Below are 18,123 nucleotides of genomic sequence, written 5' to 3' on the forward strand. Positions count from 1 at the left end.
GCTACTAAGAATAGTGGAAGTGAGGCAGCTGTGAGCTTAAGAAAATCTGAAGAAGATGTCTAGTAACAAGATACTGTTTCAGTTTTTAAATGTTAGTAAAAGAACTTAGTAGGTTGGGCTTGAACAAAGGCAATGTGAAATGTCCTATTTTATCACTTGAAGAATAGACCATCAGTTGACTACATGTATCCTTTGTTTAAATTAAACTCAATATGAAGTATTTAAAACTTAACTATTGAAGCAAAGGCTAATTAATTAATTTTACATATAACTCAGTGTTTCAAATTAAAGGAATTTTTCCCTAAAGTGGTGAGTTTAAGTTTTCAGCTTTATCTAGAGAACATACCATCCCCACCAGGGAACAGGTCACTTGTTTTATACCAAAAATGGAATTCTCTTTTTAGGAAATTTGTTTTATTCTATCTTTACTGGAATCAGTTTATAAAGGGAAGGATACCTGTGCAGGATTAGTTCAAGATCAGAGCCTTCTCCACATGTGTGTGTGTGCGCGCACACACAGTAGTTCAATACATTTCCCCACACATAATCTCACAGTCACATGCTTGCTGGAGTCCATCTCACAAATACACTTCAATAGTAGCCGTATACATGTACATGCAGCAAGATGTGAGCATTGCCCCAGAGTGATTACAGGTGGTGCACAAATGTCAATGTGGGGAGATCATTTTAGAGTACAATGTACACAAGCCAATTAACTTGCAGATTATATTTTCCATTTTCCCCAAGATAAATAAATCAAATGAAAAATACACACTGACATCTTCCTGGGTGTCATGGAGGCAACTGCCTGGAAGGTCCACTTTTTGCACTTCCACTTTCCTATGACACCTTCACTTTGCCCTGAGGGGCCTTTTCATATAAGGAGGGTTGCTCCTCAGCATTCTCAGGCAAGGGCTTCTTCTCAGAAGACCGATCTTCAGGCTTGCGGGCAATCAGCAGGCGGCAAGTGAGCAGAATTCCAAACACCAAAGCATGGGCATAGCGTTTGAGAGGATCACCAACCAGCTGGTGAAAGAAGAGCACAGCCAACACCAACAAGAGTAGGAAGAAGTTGGCCACATCTTTGGGACGCCCAGGCACAAGGGTCATGACAATGCCGCAGGCTACTTCAAGGGCACCGATGCTTTTTCGGAGGAGAATGGAATTGATGCCCATTTTCTTCAGCAGAGGGAGAGCTCGAACATAGCTCTTGTAAGCACGTTTCTAGAGTGGGGATGTCATAAGAAAAACACTGTGTTAACCATGACTAACATTCAGATGAAGAAAAACAGAAACAGGGGCCTCCTTCCCTATCATGGCACTTACACACCAGCCAAGGGAATCCCATTTTTCATTTTGTCCCCTAAATAAAAGCCTTATAATTAAGAAAAAAGCAAGCAATCTGTTATGTTCCCTGTGATTTAAAACTTAGTAATAGTACTACTATGGTGTGAATATTTTTGTCCTCCCCAAATTCATGTTGAAATCCTAAACCACAAGATCATGGTATTAGTACATAGAGCCTTTGGGATTTAATAAGGCTGTGGGGTGGAGTCCTTATAAATGGGATAATGCCTTTATAAAAGAGGTCCCAGAGAGTGCTGTCTTGCCCCTTATACCATGTAAGGACACAGCTAGAAGTCACCAAAATGAATGTTCTCAACAGACACCAAATCTACTGGCACCTTGACCTTGGACTTCCCTGACTCTAGAACCATGAGAAATAAGTTTCTGTTGTTTATGGTATTTTGTTATGGTAGTTTGAATGGACTAAGACATGCACCAAATGTCATAAAGCAAAGAATTTGGCTTCATAATTTTAAAAAGTTGTCAATTATAAATTATAACTATTGGGTTGAGGATGTAGCTTAGTGGTAGAGTGCTTGCCAGTACAAGGTACTGGATTCAATTCCTAACGCTGCTAAAAAGAAATCATAAGTGGGTTGGGGTTGTGGCTCAGTGGTAGAGCACTTGCCTAGTATGTGTAAGGCACTGAGTTCAATTCTCAACACTGCATATAAATAAATTTAAATAAACTTAATGTTTTAAAGGGGAGCTCATTTATATTTAAAAAAAGAAATTTGGGCTGGGGATGTGGCTCAAGCCGTAGTGCGCTCGCGCCTGGCATGCATGCGGCCCGGTTCGATCCTCAGCACCACATACAAACAAAGATGTTGTGTCCACCAAAAACTAAAAAATAAATATTAAAAATTCTCTCTCTCTCTACCACTCTCTCTCTCTCGCTCTCTCTTAAAAAAATAATAAAAAATAAAAATAAATAAAAAAAGAAATTATAAGCATTAAGGATTTAAAAGAAAATTCACTGGGCCTATAAAAACTGGTATGTGTTAGCCACATCCACATTTTCTAGGGTCTGCCTTATACCAACCTAGATGCACATGAATGAATACCAAAAAATAAAAAAAAATAAAACAAGGCAAGGCATGGTATGATAAAGCTTTTTTAAGTTGTACTTCCCTAGGGCTGGGTTTGTGGCTCAGTGGTAGCGCTTTTGCTTAGCATTTTGCAAGGCCCTGGGTTTGATCCTCAGCACCACATAAAAAGAAATAAGTAAAATAAAAAAATATATAAAAAAGTTGTACTTCCCTAATTTGGCATTTATGATACTTCCAAAAAGAACTGAACTGGATTTTACATTTGTGGAATCTATAAAAATTGCTGTGCAAATAGAGAAATAAAAATGTATGTAAATATTAGCTCCTTATATATCTTAATATAATAAGACAAAAATCATTCCACTGTTCATTGAAATAAACTTTAGACATTTACAAGATAATACTTTTGTTAGCTTAATTCAAATACTTATTGAACACCTACTTTGGTCTGTGCATTGAAGATACAGAGAGAACTAAGGCAGGATCAGGAAGCTCTCAGTCTAGTGGGGGGTGGATATGTAAATGACATTATTATAGCAGCATGTTTAATTGTATATAATAGATATCTGTACAAGGTCCAATGGCAACCCAAAAGGAAACATTATAGGACAGAAGAAGGAGTCACTAGATATATTACAAAATAATAGAATTATATTGATTTTAGGGTAATAGGTCATTCATAGTTTTCACTATTCAGATTGGCATAATCCTCATTTGGGAGTATATTGATGACATTTTTATCAAGTGTCTTACTAGTTTGGTCCACTGCTTTATTTTTCATTAAAAAAATCTATTCACTGACCCAGTATTTATTGTCTCCCTGTGCTAGGCACTGTATTAAGTATTCTGGATACAGACATCAATCATTCAAAGGGCACTGCCATCCTGAAGCTTAAAGTTTACAAGGGAAAAAGTAGATATGTAAAAGCATAAATGGAATAAAATGTTGTGAGTGCTGAATAAAATTATGTATTGGGTACAGAGGAAGCACATCAGAGAGTGGTCAAATCTCCCTAGATGATGACAGAAAATTGAGAGTTAAATCTTCAAAGAAGAGTAGGCATTTGCAAGATCAATACAGGAAGGGTTTTGCAGACAGAGAAAGCTGGATGAGAAAAGGCCCCTAAAGCACAAAATAGACTCGTTTGTTGCAAACACTTCCTGAGTTTAACATAGATTGGGGGGAGGAAAGGAAGAGAGGTGAGATGTAAAACAGAAGAAATAGATATGAATTGGGTCATGAAGAATGGTGTCTGGCTGGGCGGGGTGGCACACGCCTGTAATCCCAGCGGCTCGGGAGGCTGAGACAGTAGGATGGCAAGTTCAAAGCCAGCCTCAGCAATAGTGAGGCACTAAGCAACTCAGTGAGACCCTGATTCTAAATAAAATACAAAATAGGGCTGGGGATGTGGCTCAGTAGCACCAGATGTCATACAATTACAATCAGCCCTTCCCTACAGGTTCCACCTCTATGGATTCAACCAACTGCAAATAAAAAGTGTTTTTAAAAATTAAATCTGGCTGGGCATGGTAGTGCATTCCTATAATCTCAGCAGCTTGGGAGGCTAAGACAGGAAGATCGGAAGTTGAAGGCCAGGCTTAGTAATTTAGTGAGATCCTAAGCAACTCAGTCTCTAAATAAAATAATAAAATATTTTTAAAAGGATGGGGATGTGGCTCAGTGGTTTAGTGCCTCTGGGTTCAATCCCCAGCACACACACACAAAAAAAAGATTGATGGCTTAGTGGGGGGGAAAAAAAGCATGAGAATAGACCCAAGTAAACTTGACTTCCAATTTCAATTGCACCACTTTCTTTTTTATTTGTTCTTTTTAGATATACATGACAGCAGAGTGTATTTTGACATATTATACAACATGGAGTGTAACTTATTCTAATTGGGTGTGCCACTTTATTTTCTTTTTCTTTTGCTCCTGGGAATTGAACCTAGGGCTACTTAACCACTAAGCCACATCCCCAGCTTGTTTTTATTTTTTTATTTTGACACAGTGTCTCATTAAGTTGCTTAGGGCCTTGCTAAGTTGCTGAGCCTGACCTTGAACTTGTGGTCCTCCTGCCTCAGCCTTTTTGCTGGGATTACAGGCATGTGCCATTGCTCTTGGCTCAACTCTGCCACTTTCTAGTGGGATGTTCATGAGTAACTTATTTGACCTCTATGTCTCATTTTCCTGACCAGGTTGGGGACAAAGGCAAAGAAAGTAAGTCTACTTGCTTTGGTGAAAAATTTAAGGGGGTACCAAAAACACTCATTAATCAAGATAAATAATATCTGTAATGAATAAGATATAAAAATTTTAAATAGATAAAAATGTGGTATATATACATAATGGAATATTACTCAGCAATAAAAAAGAATAAAATCATGGCATTTGCAGGTTAATGGATGGAGTTAGAGAAGATAATGCTAAGTGAAGTTAGCCAATCCCAGAAAAAAACAAATGCCAAATATTTTCTTTGATATAAGGAGGCTGATTCATAGTGGGATAGGGAGCGGTAGCATGGGAGGAATAGATGAACTCTAGATAGGGCCGAGGGGTTGAAGGGGAAGGGAGGGGGCATGGGGTTATTAATGATGGTGGAATGTGATGATCATTATTATCCAAAGTACAGGTATGAAGATACAAATGGGTGTGAATATACTTTGTATACAAACAGAGGTATGAAAAATTGTGCTCTAAATGTGTAATAAGAATTGTAATGCATTCCACTGTCATATATAAATAGAAATAAATAAATAAATAAATATTTTTTAAAAAATAAATAAAGGTAGGCTCTGACTCTTAAATTACCTGACCTTGCCTCATTTAACTATTCCTAATCTCCTATCAGAGACCATCCCTATTTAAAATTTAAACTCATCTTGATCCCTACCTGATCCTGAGCATACAAAGAAATACAAAATGTTAGTTGTTCTTCCCCTCTCTTTCTCTCTCTCTATTTTTTTTTTTTTTTTTTTTTGTACTAGGGATTGACCCCAAGGGTGTTTAACCACTGAGCCCCAGCCCATTTTATATTTTGAGACATGGTCTTGCTAAGTTGCTTAGGGCCTCACTAATTTGCTGAGTCTGGTTTTTAATTTGCGATTCTCTTACCTTAGCCTCCTGAGTTGCTGGGATTACAGGCGTGCACCAATATATATCCAGCTCTCTCTTTTCTTTATTAGATTAAATCAGGGATTTTTCAGAGAGAAAAGAGGAAAGAGATTGACCAGTAGGTAAAATCTAGGCTGAGTACAGCCAAGCCCAGGTGGAGCAGAACTGAGCCGAGGGTCAGAGGTGATGGTTAGAGGCTTACCCCTTTCCTCTGTTAGCCTAAATACACCACCTGCCTATGACCTCCTCCTCTGCAGGCAGCAGCTGATGGTAGCAAGGAGACATTGGGAAAAGAAATATAGACCAAACAGACCTTCTCAACACTTTGTGTGAGTGTGTGTGTGTGTGTTTGTGTGTGTGTGGTGCTGAGGATCAAACCCAGGGCCTTGAGCATGCAAGGCAAGCACTCTACCAATTGAGCTATATCCCCAGCTCCTTAACACTTTTTAATTTTTTTATATTTATTTTTTAGTTGTAGTTGGACACAATACCTTTATTTTTTTTTTAATTTATTTTATGTGGTACTGAGGATTGAACCCAGGGCCTCGCACGTGCTAGGCAAGCGCTCTACATACGGCTGAGCCACAACCACAGCCCAACACTTTTTTTGATGTGTTTTTTTACTTGTTCTAATTAGTTATACATGATAGCAGAATGCATTTGGATCCATTGTACACAAATGGAGCACAACTTTTCATTTCTCTGGTTGTACATGATGTAGAGTCGCACCACATGTGCAGTCATTCATGTACCTAGGGTATCTTTAACATTTTTTAAATATGTATTTTAGTTATAGGTGGACATAATACCTTTATTTTATTTATTTGTATGGGGTGCTGAGGATGGAACCCAGTGCCTCACACATGCTAGGCGAGTGCTGTACCGCTGAGCCACAACCCCAGCCCCTTAACACTTTTAAGTAAGGGCCATTTCTAATTAGCAACATAAAGTTTCTCAAGAGGCAACTTCTAAATCCTAAGTATAAGCTTCTTATTGATGAATACAGGAAGCAAGATGGGTTTTTCCAGTTAGTTCTGAGCTAAGACTTCCAAATGCTGGCTGAATGGCTTCTGGGAACTCTCCCTTTCTGGCTAGTGTTAACCACTTATTTAAGAATAGATCCTTGCCAAGCCTTATGGCCTATGCCTATAATCCCTGAAGCTCAGGAGGCTGAGGCAGGAGGATCACAAGTTCGAGGCCAGCCTCAGCTACTTAGTGAGGTTCTAAGCAACTTAGCAAGACCCTGGGTCAAAATAAAAAAAATAAAAAGGGCTGGGGATGTGGCTCAGTGGTTTAAGAAGTGTTCCTGGGTTCAATCCCAGGTACCAAAAAATAGATTCTTATCTATAATGTAGTGCAATCTATAGCCTGGGTCCAAATTTCAGATGTTAAAATCAAGTGCCCATGAATTCCAAGATCTTTTTTCTCTCAAGATCTTTTTTGTCTCAATTTGGTGTAACTCTATATTCCTTTTTTAAAATATTTATTTTTAGTTTTAGGTGGTCACAATATCTTCATTTTATTTTTATGTGGTGCTGAGAATCGAACCCAGTGTCTCATGCATGGTAGGTGAGCACTCTACCACTGAGCCACAACCCCAGCCTCCCCACCTTTTTTTTTCTTTTTTTTTTTTTTTTAGCTATTTTTCTTTTTTGGGGGGGTACTTTGGATTGATCCCAGGGGCACTTAACCACTGAGCCACATCCCCAGCCCTTTTTTTATATTTTATTTTGTGACAGGGTCTTACTAAGTTGCTTAGGGCCTCGCTAAGTTACTGATCCTGGATTTAAACTTGCAATCCTCCTGCCTCAGCCCCCCGAATTTCTAGGATTATAGGCGTGCACCACCCCAACCAGCCGTTTAGCTAACCTGTTAAACTGCAGCTGTGGATATTATTTTTTTTTAATATTTATTATTTTTTAGTTGTAGTTGGACACAATATCTTTATTTCACTTATTTATTTTTATGTGGTGCTGAGGATCGAACCCAGGGTCCCACATGTGTGAGGTGAGTGCTCTACCACTGAGCTACAACCCCAGCCCATGTGGATATTTTTATGCAGCTGTTGCCTCTTTCTTTCCTCTTTTTCTAAAGCGAAAACTGTATGTAAATAAGTCATTTATCAAGTCTTTAGTTTAAAGCTGAGTAGGTATAGATAAGATCTATTTTCTAGAACTCCAAAGAGGTAATGTGTAGTTTGTTAGAGATGGAACTGAGTTTGAATGGCTTTTTTTTTCTTTTTGGTACCAGGGATTGAACCCATGGGTGTTTAACCATTGAGCTACATCTCCAGCCCTTTTTTATTTATTTATTTTTTTTATTTTGCGACAGGGTCTTTGCGAGTTGCTTAGGGCCTTGCTGATTGCTGAGGCTGGCTTTGAACTTGTCATCCTCCTGCCTCAGACTCTAGAGCCAGCCAGTGGGATTACAAGTAACACTGTGTTTGACTCTTGGATGGCTCTTGACATTGTAGGAAGCTCTTTATTCTTTCTCTTGTGGAATAACATAGAGACATCAAAAGAATCCTACTATTCCAAGCCCCATTATTATGCTTGGTCCAGGCCACCTCATTTCTAACAATAGAAGGGTCACAGTCTTGAGTCTATGGTAACTAGGTCTTTAAAGACTTTAATTGTATTGATAGTAAGAATAAAGAGAGTTGACCCATTCGTTTTCCCAAAAGGGTCTTGCAATTCACTTTATTAGGTCTGTTTCTTTCCACTGAATTGAGGCAGACCCTGAAACCATAGTTTCCCTATAAGGGAAAGAATCAGGAAAGAGAAGGGTTTAGTCAATGTTTCTAATCCCCCAGTCAAAGGCAATCATCCAGCAATATCCTTGGACCAGTTTTTTTTTTTCCCCCCAGGGGGCAGGAGGCGGGGTGTACCAGGGATTGAACCCAGGGGTACTTTACTACTGAGCTACATGCCAAGCCCTTTTTATTTTTTATAGTCTTGCTAAATTGCCAAAGTTGGTTTTGAACTTGCAATCTTCCTGCCTCAGTCTCCTGAGTCGCTGGGATTACAGGCCTGTGCCATTATGCCCAGCTCACCAGTATTCTTAAAAATGATCTAAATTCCAATTTTGGTTTTACCCCTAATTGTTTGGGAAAAAAATACCATGTATTTTATTACCTCAGTTTCCCTTTTTTAATTGAAATGAGCATTTGGGGAATTTAGTTAAAGAATCACATGTACACATTTTATCATTAATGAACCACCCAACTAGAAATCCATATATTTGCAAGTCATGGTAATTTCAATAATAATAGTGATGAATCAAGCAGGTCCATTCTTGTGGTACAAGGACATATGATTCAGACATGAGCCAAAAGTATAGGGAGCCTTTCCTTAGTCATACCCCTTTTTCCTTTTTGTCATTTATTCCTCACCCCAGGGGCCATGGTCTCAAATTAATGACATTAAACCTTGAAAAGCTGAAAAATGTCAAATAACATTCATCTTTGATTATAATTAATAACAGACCTAAGCCAGCTAACACGACAAAATGGGGGAAAAGGGCAAGTGATTTGATCCACTTTAGGTCACTTATGCCAATTAGGTGAAAGAAAAAAATAGTTGGGTAAATATACTGTATAATATACTTACATAAAGTTCAAAAATAGGTAAAACTAACTTATGTCATTAGAAGTCAGGATAGTAATTACCCTTGGGAGAGAAGTAACTGGAATCGTCTGTGAGGGGGCGTAGCGAGGGTGCTACTCACTGCTTGCTCTCTTTTTTTTAAATGGTACTGGGGATTGAACCCAGGGATTTTTACCATTGAAGTACATCCCCATTCCTTTTTATTTTTGAGACAGGTTCTTACTAAGTTGCTGAGGGTCTGGCTAAGTTACTGAGACTGGCCTACAATTTGTGATCCTCTTGACTCAACCTCCTGAATTTCTGGGATTATAGGCATGTGCCATGGCGCCAGGCTCAGTACTATTTCTTGTCATTGATGTCTGGTTACATGGGAGTATCCTGAAAATTCCTTGCTCATGTCTTCATACAAATGTTATACTTCAGTAAAATTTACAGGGGAAAAACAGCATGAGAGCAGAAGAGGGCACTCACAAAAATATATTTTGTCTAAAAATCTCAGCCTGGTTGCTATCTTGGACCATGAAGCCGACATAAGTGCTGCGAAATTTACTGACTCATGTATGATTTTCCTGAATTTCTGTTAAAAAAAAAACCCACCTGTGACATATATTGTTGTTTAAATGTAATAAAAAGCTCATCACCTGTTCCATTGCCAAATATCCCAAATATCCATATGAATGATAAACACTTTTTGAGCAATTCTACTTTCTATTGTCATTTAGTGGCCACCTTAAGAGGAAGCTGAAAAGCTTGGTCCTACTAACCATAGGGGATCCTTTCTACATTACATCTTAGGATAGAAAAGTCTGGTTTCGGGCTGGGGTTGTGGCTCAGTGGTAGAGTGCTTGCCTAGCACATGTGAGGCTCTGGATTCGATCCTCAGCACCACATAAAAATGAAGTAAAGATATTGTGTTCACCTACAAATACACACACACACACACACACACACACACACACACACACATATATATTAAAAAAAGAAAAGTCTGGCTTCTACTGTCAAAAGTCGCTGTGAAACAAACTAAACTGTTGGCCAGGCTACGCATCTACAAGCTCTCTGACATAAACTCCATTGTGTAGATTAACTTGTGATGGCTAGCTGTGATAACTAAGTACAATCACTTCCTATCTCAGGGTCTCAGTTTCCTCTCTAAGGAAATAAACATTTGGTACAGAGAGCAGACTAAGCATCAGTGAATGACTACCTTATTATTAATCAGAGAGCAGATTAAGCACCAGTGAATGACTACCTTATTATATTAAACATTAAATATGATTAATGTTCATTAAATATGAACATTAAATAAGCTGCCTGAACATTTTGGGTGTGCATCCCCAGGGTTCACAAATAGGAGGACAGATAACTAAATAACTAAATCAACAAACCTCTACTATGAGGAGATTCAAAAAATCTAAGATGTGTCCCATTATCCTCAGGGCCAAATTTTTTTGGTTTCATTTTGACAGAATTTTGGTGTTTTCTTACCATTCCACATTTGGCTCCCTGTGCTGACAGGATAAAATCACTGCTACAAAAAGCTGAATATCAAACTTAATTCAAATTAACCATTCATGTGTTAATCACTGCACAGGAAACTGCCTAGCAGCACCTGTAAGTACTGTCTTCCAATTCAAGTAAACTAATGAAGGCATTTAGTTAAAGGAGTAGCAAATCATGTTGGATTCACGTAGGATTTAGAGTACTCTATAATACTTGCTTATTCTGGAGGAGGTATGAGACAACACATGCCAAATGGGCTATTCAGAGATGCATCTGCAAGTTCCACATGGGATCCACTGTGCATTACCCAGCAGCAAGTAGATTTTTTAGTACTAGCTGGTCATATAATTTTGTTTACCAGGGCACACAAAAATAGCATCTTTTTCTTCTAAATGCTTGATTTCAGTCCCTTAAACAGACCATTCAATTAGTTAGAAATCCACTGCATAAAATAGAATAAATTATCATCATCACCTCATGCAGAGCATTTCTCTCTCTCTCTCTCTCTCTCTCTCTCTCTCTCTCTCTCTCTCTCTTTCTTTCCTGAGAGTCAAACCCAGGGCCTCATGCATGCTGGGCAAGGGCCCTACCACTGAGTTACATCACTAGCCCCTCTCAGCATTTCTTGAACATCTACTACAGCAAACACTGTATATGATACTTTCTTTTTAAAAATATTTTTAGATGTATAGACCTTTATTTTATTAATTTCCTTATATATGGTGCTGAGAATCGAACCCAGTGCCTCACACATACTAGGCAAGCACTCTACCTTTGAGCCACAGCCTCAGCCCCTGTATAAAATACTTTCATAAGCAATCTCTGTTCATATTTACAACCTTCTGAGATATTTATTATTATACCCATTTTATAAATAAGGAAACTTAAACACCAAAATGCCAGGACACAAACCCAAGCCTGTATGAATACAAAGCCTGCATTCTTGGGCTGGGAATGTAGCTTAGTGGTAGAGTATTTGCCTATCATGTGTAAGGCCTTAGGTGTACTTAAAACAACAGTACTTAAAACAACAACAACCACACACACACATACACACACACACACACAAAAAAAAAAAAAAAACTGTACTTTTTCCTCTAATCTTTTCTGGCCTCTCCAGTCAAGACAGGGGGAAAAAGGTCATAATCATTTATCTATTCCGTTTTTAGCAGTGATTCTCCATGGAGGAAATAACACCTAAGCATAACACTAATGGTTTTAGAACAAGAAAAAAATTGGCAGAGTAAAAACAAAACATCTAAATTTGAAAAATTGGTTCTAAAGTAAAAATAAAACAAAATCCAAAAATATAGATTGAGGAGTTGAACTGGTACAAAAAAAAAGGGAGGCAGAATATACCAGTTCTTTTCAAGAATCAGTTGTAGGTTCTGGCATCCAAAAAAAAAATCCAATAATTTTAAACACCAATGACCCCTCCACTGGGAGTATTGGCTCGTAAACTTGGTTTCTAATCTCTGCTCCAACAACAGCTTACCCTATGACCTTGGATAAGTCATTAAACTTGCTGTGCTTCAGTTTATCCATCAGTAAAGAATAGCTAATAAAATGAATCTATCTCATAGAGCTGTTTTAAAAAACAAATCATCTTAAAAGCAATAATAGCTACAACAGCATTTTAAGATCTTATGAGAAATGCCACTGCAGTCAATACATGACTAACCCCATCAATGCAGAGGAATCACTCATAAATGGAAAACAGAAAATTCCAGATAATCATCCAATCTGATCTAGGTTTGGGGTTCTTGGGGACTATTGACCTCTTCTAAAAAACAATAAATAGCTTCTGAACTGCATGATCAAGAGAAAAACCAAAGAAATCCGAGGGGGGGTGACCAATTAAGGTCTTTTTTTTTTGGTGTGTGTGTGTGTGTGTAGTGCTAGTGATTGAACCCAGGGCTTTGTGCATGTGAGGCAAGCACTCTACCAACTGAGCTATATCCCCAGCCCTACAATGACTCTCTTATTCATCATCCATTATATGTGTGTATGTGTATATATATACATATATATACATGTACAAAAAATATGTATGTATATATATATATATATATATATATATATACACATATATGTGTATATATATACATACAAAAAACTGTACTTTTGTGTGTGTATATATATATATATACACATACACACACTTCTATATATACACATATACATATACACATATATATGTGTATATGTGTGTATGTATATCTATACACAAACACACATTGAGTGCCTTCTTTGTACTAGAATTAAATCTCCCCCTTTTCCTATGGGCTTAAAAATAAAGCTGGGCCAAGCCTAGGCACTATGCAGTGCGTCTATCCCAGAAAGCCATCTCTATCCTGATGCTTAGTACAGGAAAGGACCCTGAAAAAGGGCAGTCTCAAAATCCTCTTCAAAGCTTCATACCACAGTGACATCTACCTCCCAGTTAGATGTAGTCTTTCCATTCCTTCCAGATGCTCATGAGCACAGAAGCATAGATGTGAATACACACACACACACACACACACACACATACACACACACACAGTGGTTCCACTCTACTATTTTAGATTATAATTATTTAAATATGTTCCCACATATGACATGAAATCTTCATGGTTGTTTCTTCTTTCTTTCATTAGGTTGCAATAGACAGCTCTACTCCCTAGGAACAAGCCTACTGTAAACCCATGTGTGGCTGGTCCTCCTCATGAGCTCCTGCCAAGCTGATAGGAAGCTTCCCGGTGACTCCATCTTAGTTGGATTGTCTGCAGAGCCTAACACTGTACTTAGGGTACAGATTTGGGGGCCTTTAAAGCAGCTGAGCACGGTATGGAGATCAGGATTTATACTGAAGAAGGGTAAAATTTCCCTAAGACAGGGAAAGCCTTAAAATACTATGGTGCACACACACAAATACATAAATATATGTACATATGAAGAGTAAAGCAAGAACACATTCATTTATTTATAATATAACATTAAACTACTATAACCAAGACAAAAATATAGTGACATTTCCCCTGCACCCTCTCCATCTTCCCCAATCTTTTCAAACCCTTTGGTGGCTTCTGCTACCTCACCTCCCCCCCCCCCACCACCAGACTGCCTTAGATACTCATTTTGACCTGATTTCAATTCCATCTGGTCAAACATGCTGGGAGGAGGGGAGGGGGGAAAGGAGAAGGATATTAGGATTTGCCACTGGGGCTAGACCTAAGCCCTGAGTTCCAGCCACCCTCCCCCACCCCAGGTTGATCCTGTGGTTAAGAAGAAATGGAAAGCTCTAGCTCAAACCCTGAGACAGAAACCAGAACTGCCTGCAAACATTTTCTGAGCATCTATAATTTGCCAGTGTCCATCCATTTGCAGCTCACGTTGAGGGGCCCTGGAAAGCTCTGCACTGGGCTCCAGGAGAGTGATTAATTCATCTCAATGTGTGAAGCTATTTCTCTCAGCATCAGCCCTAACAGGGAATCCCTCTTGCCTCTTTTCTGTCTCCCTTCTGTTCCTCCCCTAAGCTCATTTCCTTCTTGACCTTGAGAGCCCAGTAATGTGCTCCCTCCCATTACTGGCAGTCTGGCAAAGGCTTGGAGAAGCAGGTTCCCTGCTTCTGGGGCGGGGAAACGAAGAGGTAAAGTGACAGGGGGAGAGGCAACCTACCGAAAGTGCTGGAAACATTCTTGCTACCTCCTAGTACTCCACAACATAAAAGCAAGTCCTCATCACACCCAACTGAGGAAAGCAGCCCAGCCCCCAGGTTGCAGAGATGTTTTGGCCAGTCACCTTCGGTGTTTCCAACTCTGCAGAGGGGAAAACCTGCAGAGGGCCTGGCCCCAGGCATCCATTGGAGGAAAGGTGGGATTATGGACTGTTTTGCAGGAGAGAAAAGGCAGACTTTGCAGATTAGCCTACATTAAAAAACAAAATAAAATATCTAGCTCTCTCTTAGGAGAAGGGCAGAAGCAGGAGCTCAATGACCTTTATTTGGGCCAAGACTGCTTTATCTTAAGGATCCAGATACGTGCAGGGGAGCTAGAGGAATACTATCAGCTCTGTGCCTGGGGTGAAGAATACCTACCTAGCCAGCCCCTACAAATTGCTCCTTTTAGTAACCCATTCTTCCCAGCTCTCCCCCTCTTCCTTCTTTGTTCCTCCCTAAAATAAATAAACTCTCTGGCTTCTTAAACTCTTAGCTCGGAGGTTAGGAATCAGACTTGCAGACTGGTGCCCTGGACTTTGGGTGTGTGCTGGAAAGAGGGAAGGACTCCTGCCAATGACAGGTGTTACACCGGGCTCAGCCTTCTGGTTTACTTGGGGTTGGGGGGTACTCGCTTGTCAGCCCCTCCCCCAACTGATATTCAGTGGTTCCAAAACAGTTGCTCCCAGTATAGCCCACGAATGAAATCGCTCTTGTCCAACTGCTCCTCCCGAGCTGCAAAGTTGTTGGGGAGGAAGGAAGATCCAGGGTGAGGGTAGAGGTTAAGAGGATGGGACTAGAGACGGAGAAAGAAGGGGAGAGGTACCAGAAATCCCATGGGGGTGCGCTCCTCATCGCCCGTTTGCCTCACTTACCATCTCACTGTAGGCATCCTTGCTGAGCCTGGGGGTCAACTTGATAGTCCCCATGAAAACAAAGAAGAGTCCGAGGGCCACTGAGAGGGCCACGATAGTTACGGTTCTGGGGGATGCCATAAGGTCACCAAAGCAGGTCCCAACTAATCCTTCTGCTTTGCGCACCCGTCGGTCTAAGGCGCAGGCAGTTAGCACAGGGAGAGCTAGAGGGACGCTGCGGAGGCAGCAGGCAGCCAGAATGACAAAGAGAGAGGAGGGAGCTCGAGAGAAAAATTGAGAGATCGAGATTCAACCACTCTCACTACAACAATCGCTGGGTCCTAATGCCCTACGCTTGCACCTCAGAGGCCAAAAAGACAGTCTGGAAATTAAAGGAAGCCCTAAACTGAGGCGGGGAGTTCAAGTTTTTAATGGAGAGAAAGTAGCTTTATACCTCAAGTTCTGTCACTGAACATCCCCTGGAATGAAGAATTAAGGAAGACTTCCTACCAGGCCACTTTTCCTTTCCCCTCCCATCATTCTCCTTTAGTTATTCACCCCCTTTTTCTACCGCTGTCTTTCTCTTCTTCTCCCTTAATCAAAACGTTAGTCCTCAAAGAGTCACTGGTGTCTGAAGTGGGTAACACTGGACAATAAAAGTGCAAAGTTGTCAGGCTTGACTGCAGCCAAATGAAGGCTTTATCTCTTCCTCAAAATCCTTTAATGATTCCCATTGCTCAACGATTAACTCCAGTTTTTAATTGGATATTCAAAACACTCCACATTTTGACCCCTGTCACTTTGAAGATTTACCTTTCAATAGCTCCCAACTGCCATGTGCCACCCCACATCTCTCTATTCATGGTCCCATACTACTTGCCCCTTCCCACCATTCCTCCCTTTGATCACTCCCCTTCCTCATCATTCTTCATTCACATTCCACATTTTCTTAAGTGTCACCTCCTCCATTAAGCCTTCCATGATCCACTCAGATGGATATGATTTCTTCCCCAATTTTCTATTACAAAACAAAACAGTATTTATTGACTGTTCAGTACGTGTGAGGCACTGTCCTTTACTTGTATTGATTCATTTAAGCTTTACAGTAACATTGTGAGCTAGGTATGTATGAGTCCCGGTTTTATGGATAGAGGCATTGAGCACCAGGGAAGTTAGGTAACTTGCCCAAGAATATGTAGCTAGTAAGTGTGGAGCCAGGATTCAAACCTAGTCAGTCATTTCTAGAGTCCAGGCTCTTACCCATTGCTCTGAGGCCTCTCCTATAATATTTTGCACCATTAGTATGGCATTTACAATTTACCTGATATTGCTTAGCACTGTAGTATCTCTCTCTCTCTCTCTCTCTCTCTCTCTCTCACACACACACACACACACACACACACATACACACACACACACACAGTGTTGTCAGACCCAGAAAGTTCAGGAGTTGAATCCCATATCTGCCACTGTGTAAATCTGGATGTTACTTAACTCATCTGAGACTTCATTTCCACATTTTGTCAAATGTGGATGGAAAATTGTGTGTCAAAGATTTGTTGTAAGAATTCTATGCATGCAAATTGCCTAGCATACTGTCTAAAATATAATAATACCCCAGTAGATGTAGTTTTTTGCTTGCTTCTTCTGTATTTCTGATTCACTCTGAAATGCATTAGGTTAAAAGCATTTAGCCAGCTACGGTGGCACACACCTGTAATCCCAGTGGCCCAGGAGACTGAGGCACAGGATTGTGAGTTCAAAGCCAGTCGCAGCCTCAGCAACTTACTAAGGTCCTAAGCAACTTAGCAAGACCTTGTCTCAAAATAAAATATATATATTTTAAAAAGGGCTGGGAATGTGGCTCAATGATTAAGAGCCCCTGAATCCAATCCCTGGTACAAAAAAAAAAAAAAAAAGCATTTAAAAGGTAGAAACCATTTTTGTATATCCCCTATTTTGATTGGGCAAATGGGGGAGGAGGGGAAGAGAGAGAGCATGGGAATAGGAAAGATGGTGCAATGAGACATACATCATTATCCTAGGTACATGTATGATTTCATGAATAGTGTGACTCTACTTCACGTACAACCAGAGAAGTGAAAAATTGTGTTCTATTTGTGCACAATGAATCGAAGAGCATTCTGCTGCAATGTATAACTGATTAGAAAAAATAATATTTTTTAAATTTTAATATTTATTTTTTAGTTTTCGGCGGACACAACATTTTTATTTGTATGTGGTGCTGAGGATTGAACCCAGCGCCACACGCATGCCAGGTGAGCGCGCTACCGCTTGAGCCACATCCCCAGCCCCAGAAAAAATAAATTTTAAAAATTAAAAAAAAACAATATATATCCCCCCAGCACAATATTTTTTTGTGCAGGAGAACCTAATGCATCTTTGTGTGTAAGGGAGGGAAACAGATGGGATTTCCGTTCCATCTTGTGATGGAAGAATTTCAGACTTTTTTTCTGATTATGAAACGTATAAACTACTGAGTACCTACAAAGTGTATACAAGTGAGTTAGGCATTGTAGGAATACATGGACAGATAAGGGATAGACACTGCTCTCAATGGGCTCAATGTTGTGTAGTCAACAGTAGGATTTATTAGAGAAGAGAGGAATTTTTTTTCATATATATATTTTTTTAAAAGACTGGAAAGAATACACCAAAGTATAAAATGTTTGTCTTTGTAATTTGTTCTCCAAATATCCTACATTGAATATGGCAGTAAAATGACCACTTCGGGAAACCAATTCACATAGTTCAACAACTGATCATTATATAAAATATTTTTCTTTCAAATTACATGATAATGGAAATAATACACATTCATTATAAAATGCACAAGTTCTATAATAAAAGGAAAAATAATTCGTGATCCTCACTGTGAAGACATGAACATTTTAAATTTATATTGGTAATTTTATCATTAACCTTTTTTTTTTTT

At 39.5% G+C, this 18,123-nt stretch overlaps 1 protein-coding gene across 1 annotated transcript; it reads right to left on the reverse strand.

Moving 5' to 3' along the window:
• Positions 1-840: 840 nt before the first annotated feature.
• Positions 841-15,308, reverse strand: Tmem35a (transmembrane protein 35A). Its single transcript, XM_077107693.1, has 2 exons — positions 15,189-15,308; positions 841-1,224 (listed from the first exon to the last, which is right to left on the reverse strand). The coding sequence occupies exons 1-2, from the start codon at positions 15,306-15,308 to the stop codon at positions 841-843; spliced, it is 504 nt and encodes a 167-aa protein (XP_076963808.1).
• Positions 15,309-18,123: the final 2,815 nt, after the last annotated feature.

This window comes from Callospermophilus lateralis, chromosome X (assembly GCF_048772815.1).
Source record: "Callospermophilus lateralis isolate mCalLat2 chromosome X, mCalLat2.hap1, whole genome shotgun sequence".
Taxonomy (NCBI): domain Eukaryota; kingdom Metazoa; phylum Chordata; class Mammalia; order Rodentia; family Sciuridae; genus Callospermophilus; species Callospermophilus lateralis.

Coding starts and splice junctions, on each gene's coding strand:
- Tmem35a (XM_077107693.1), bottom strand. CDS start 15,308: ATGGCATCCCCCAGAACCGTAACTATCGTGGCCCTCTCAGTGGCCCTC. Junction 1,225..15,188: donor AGGATGCCTACAGTGAGATG/GTAAGTGAGGCA, acceptor TCCCCACTCTAG/AAACGTGCTTACAAGAGCTA.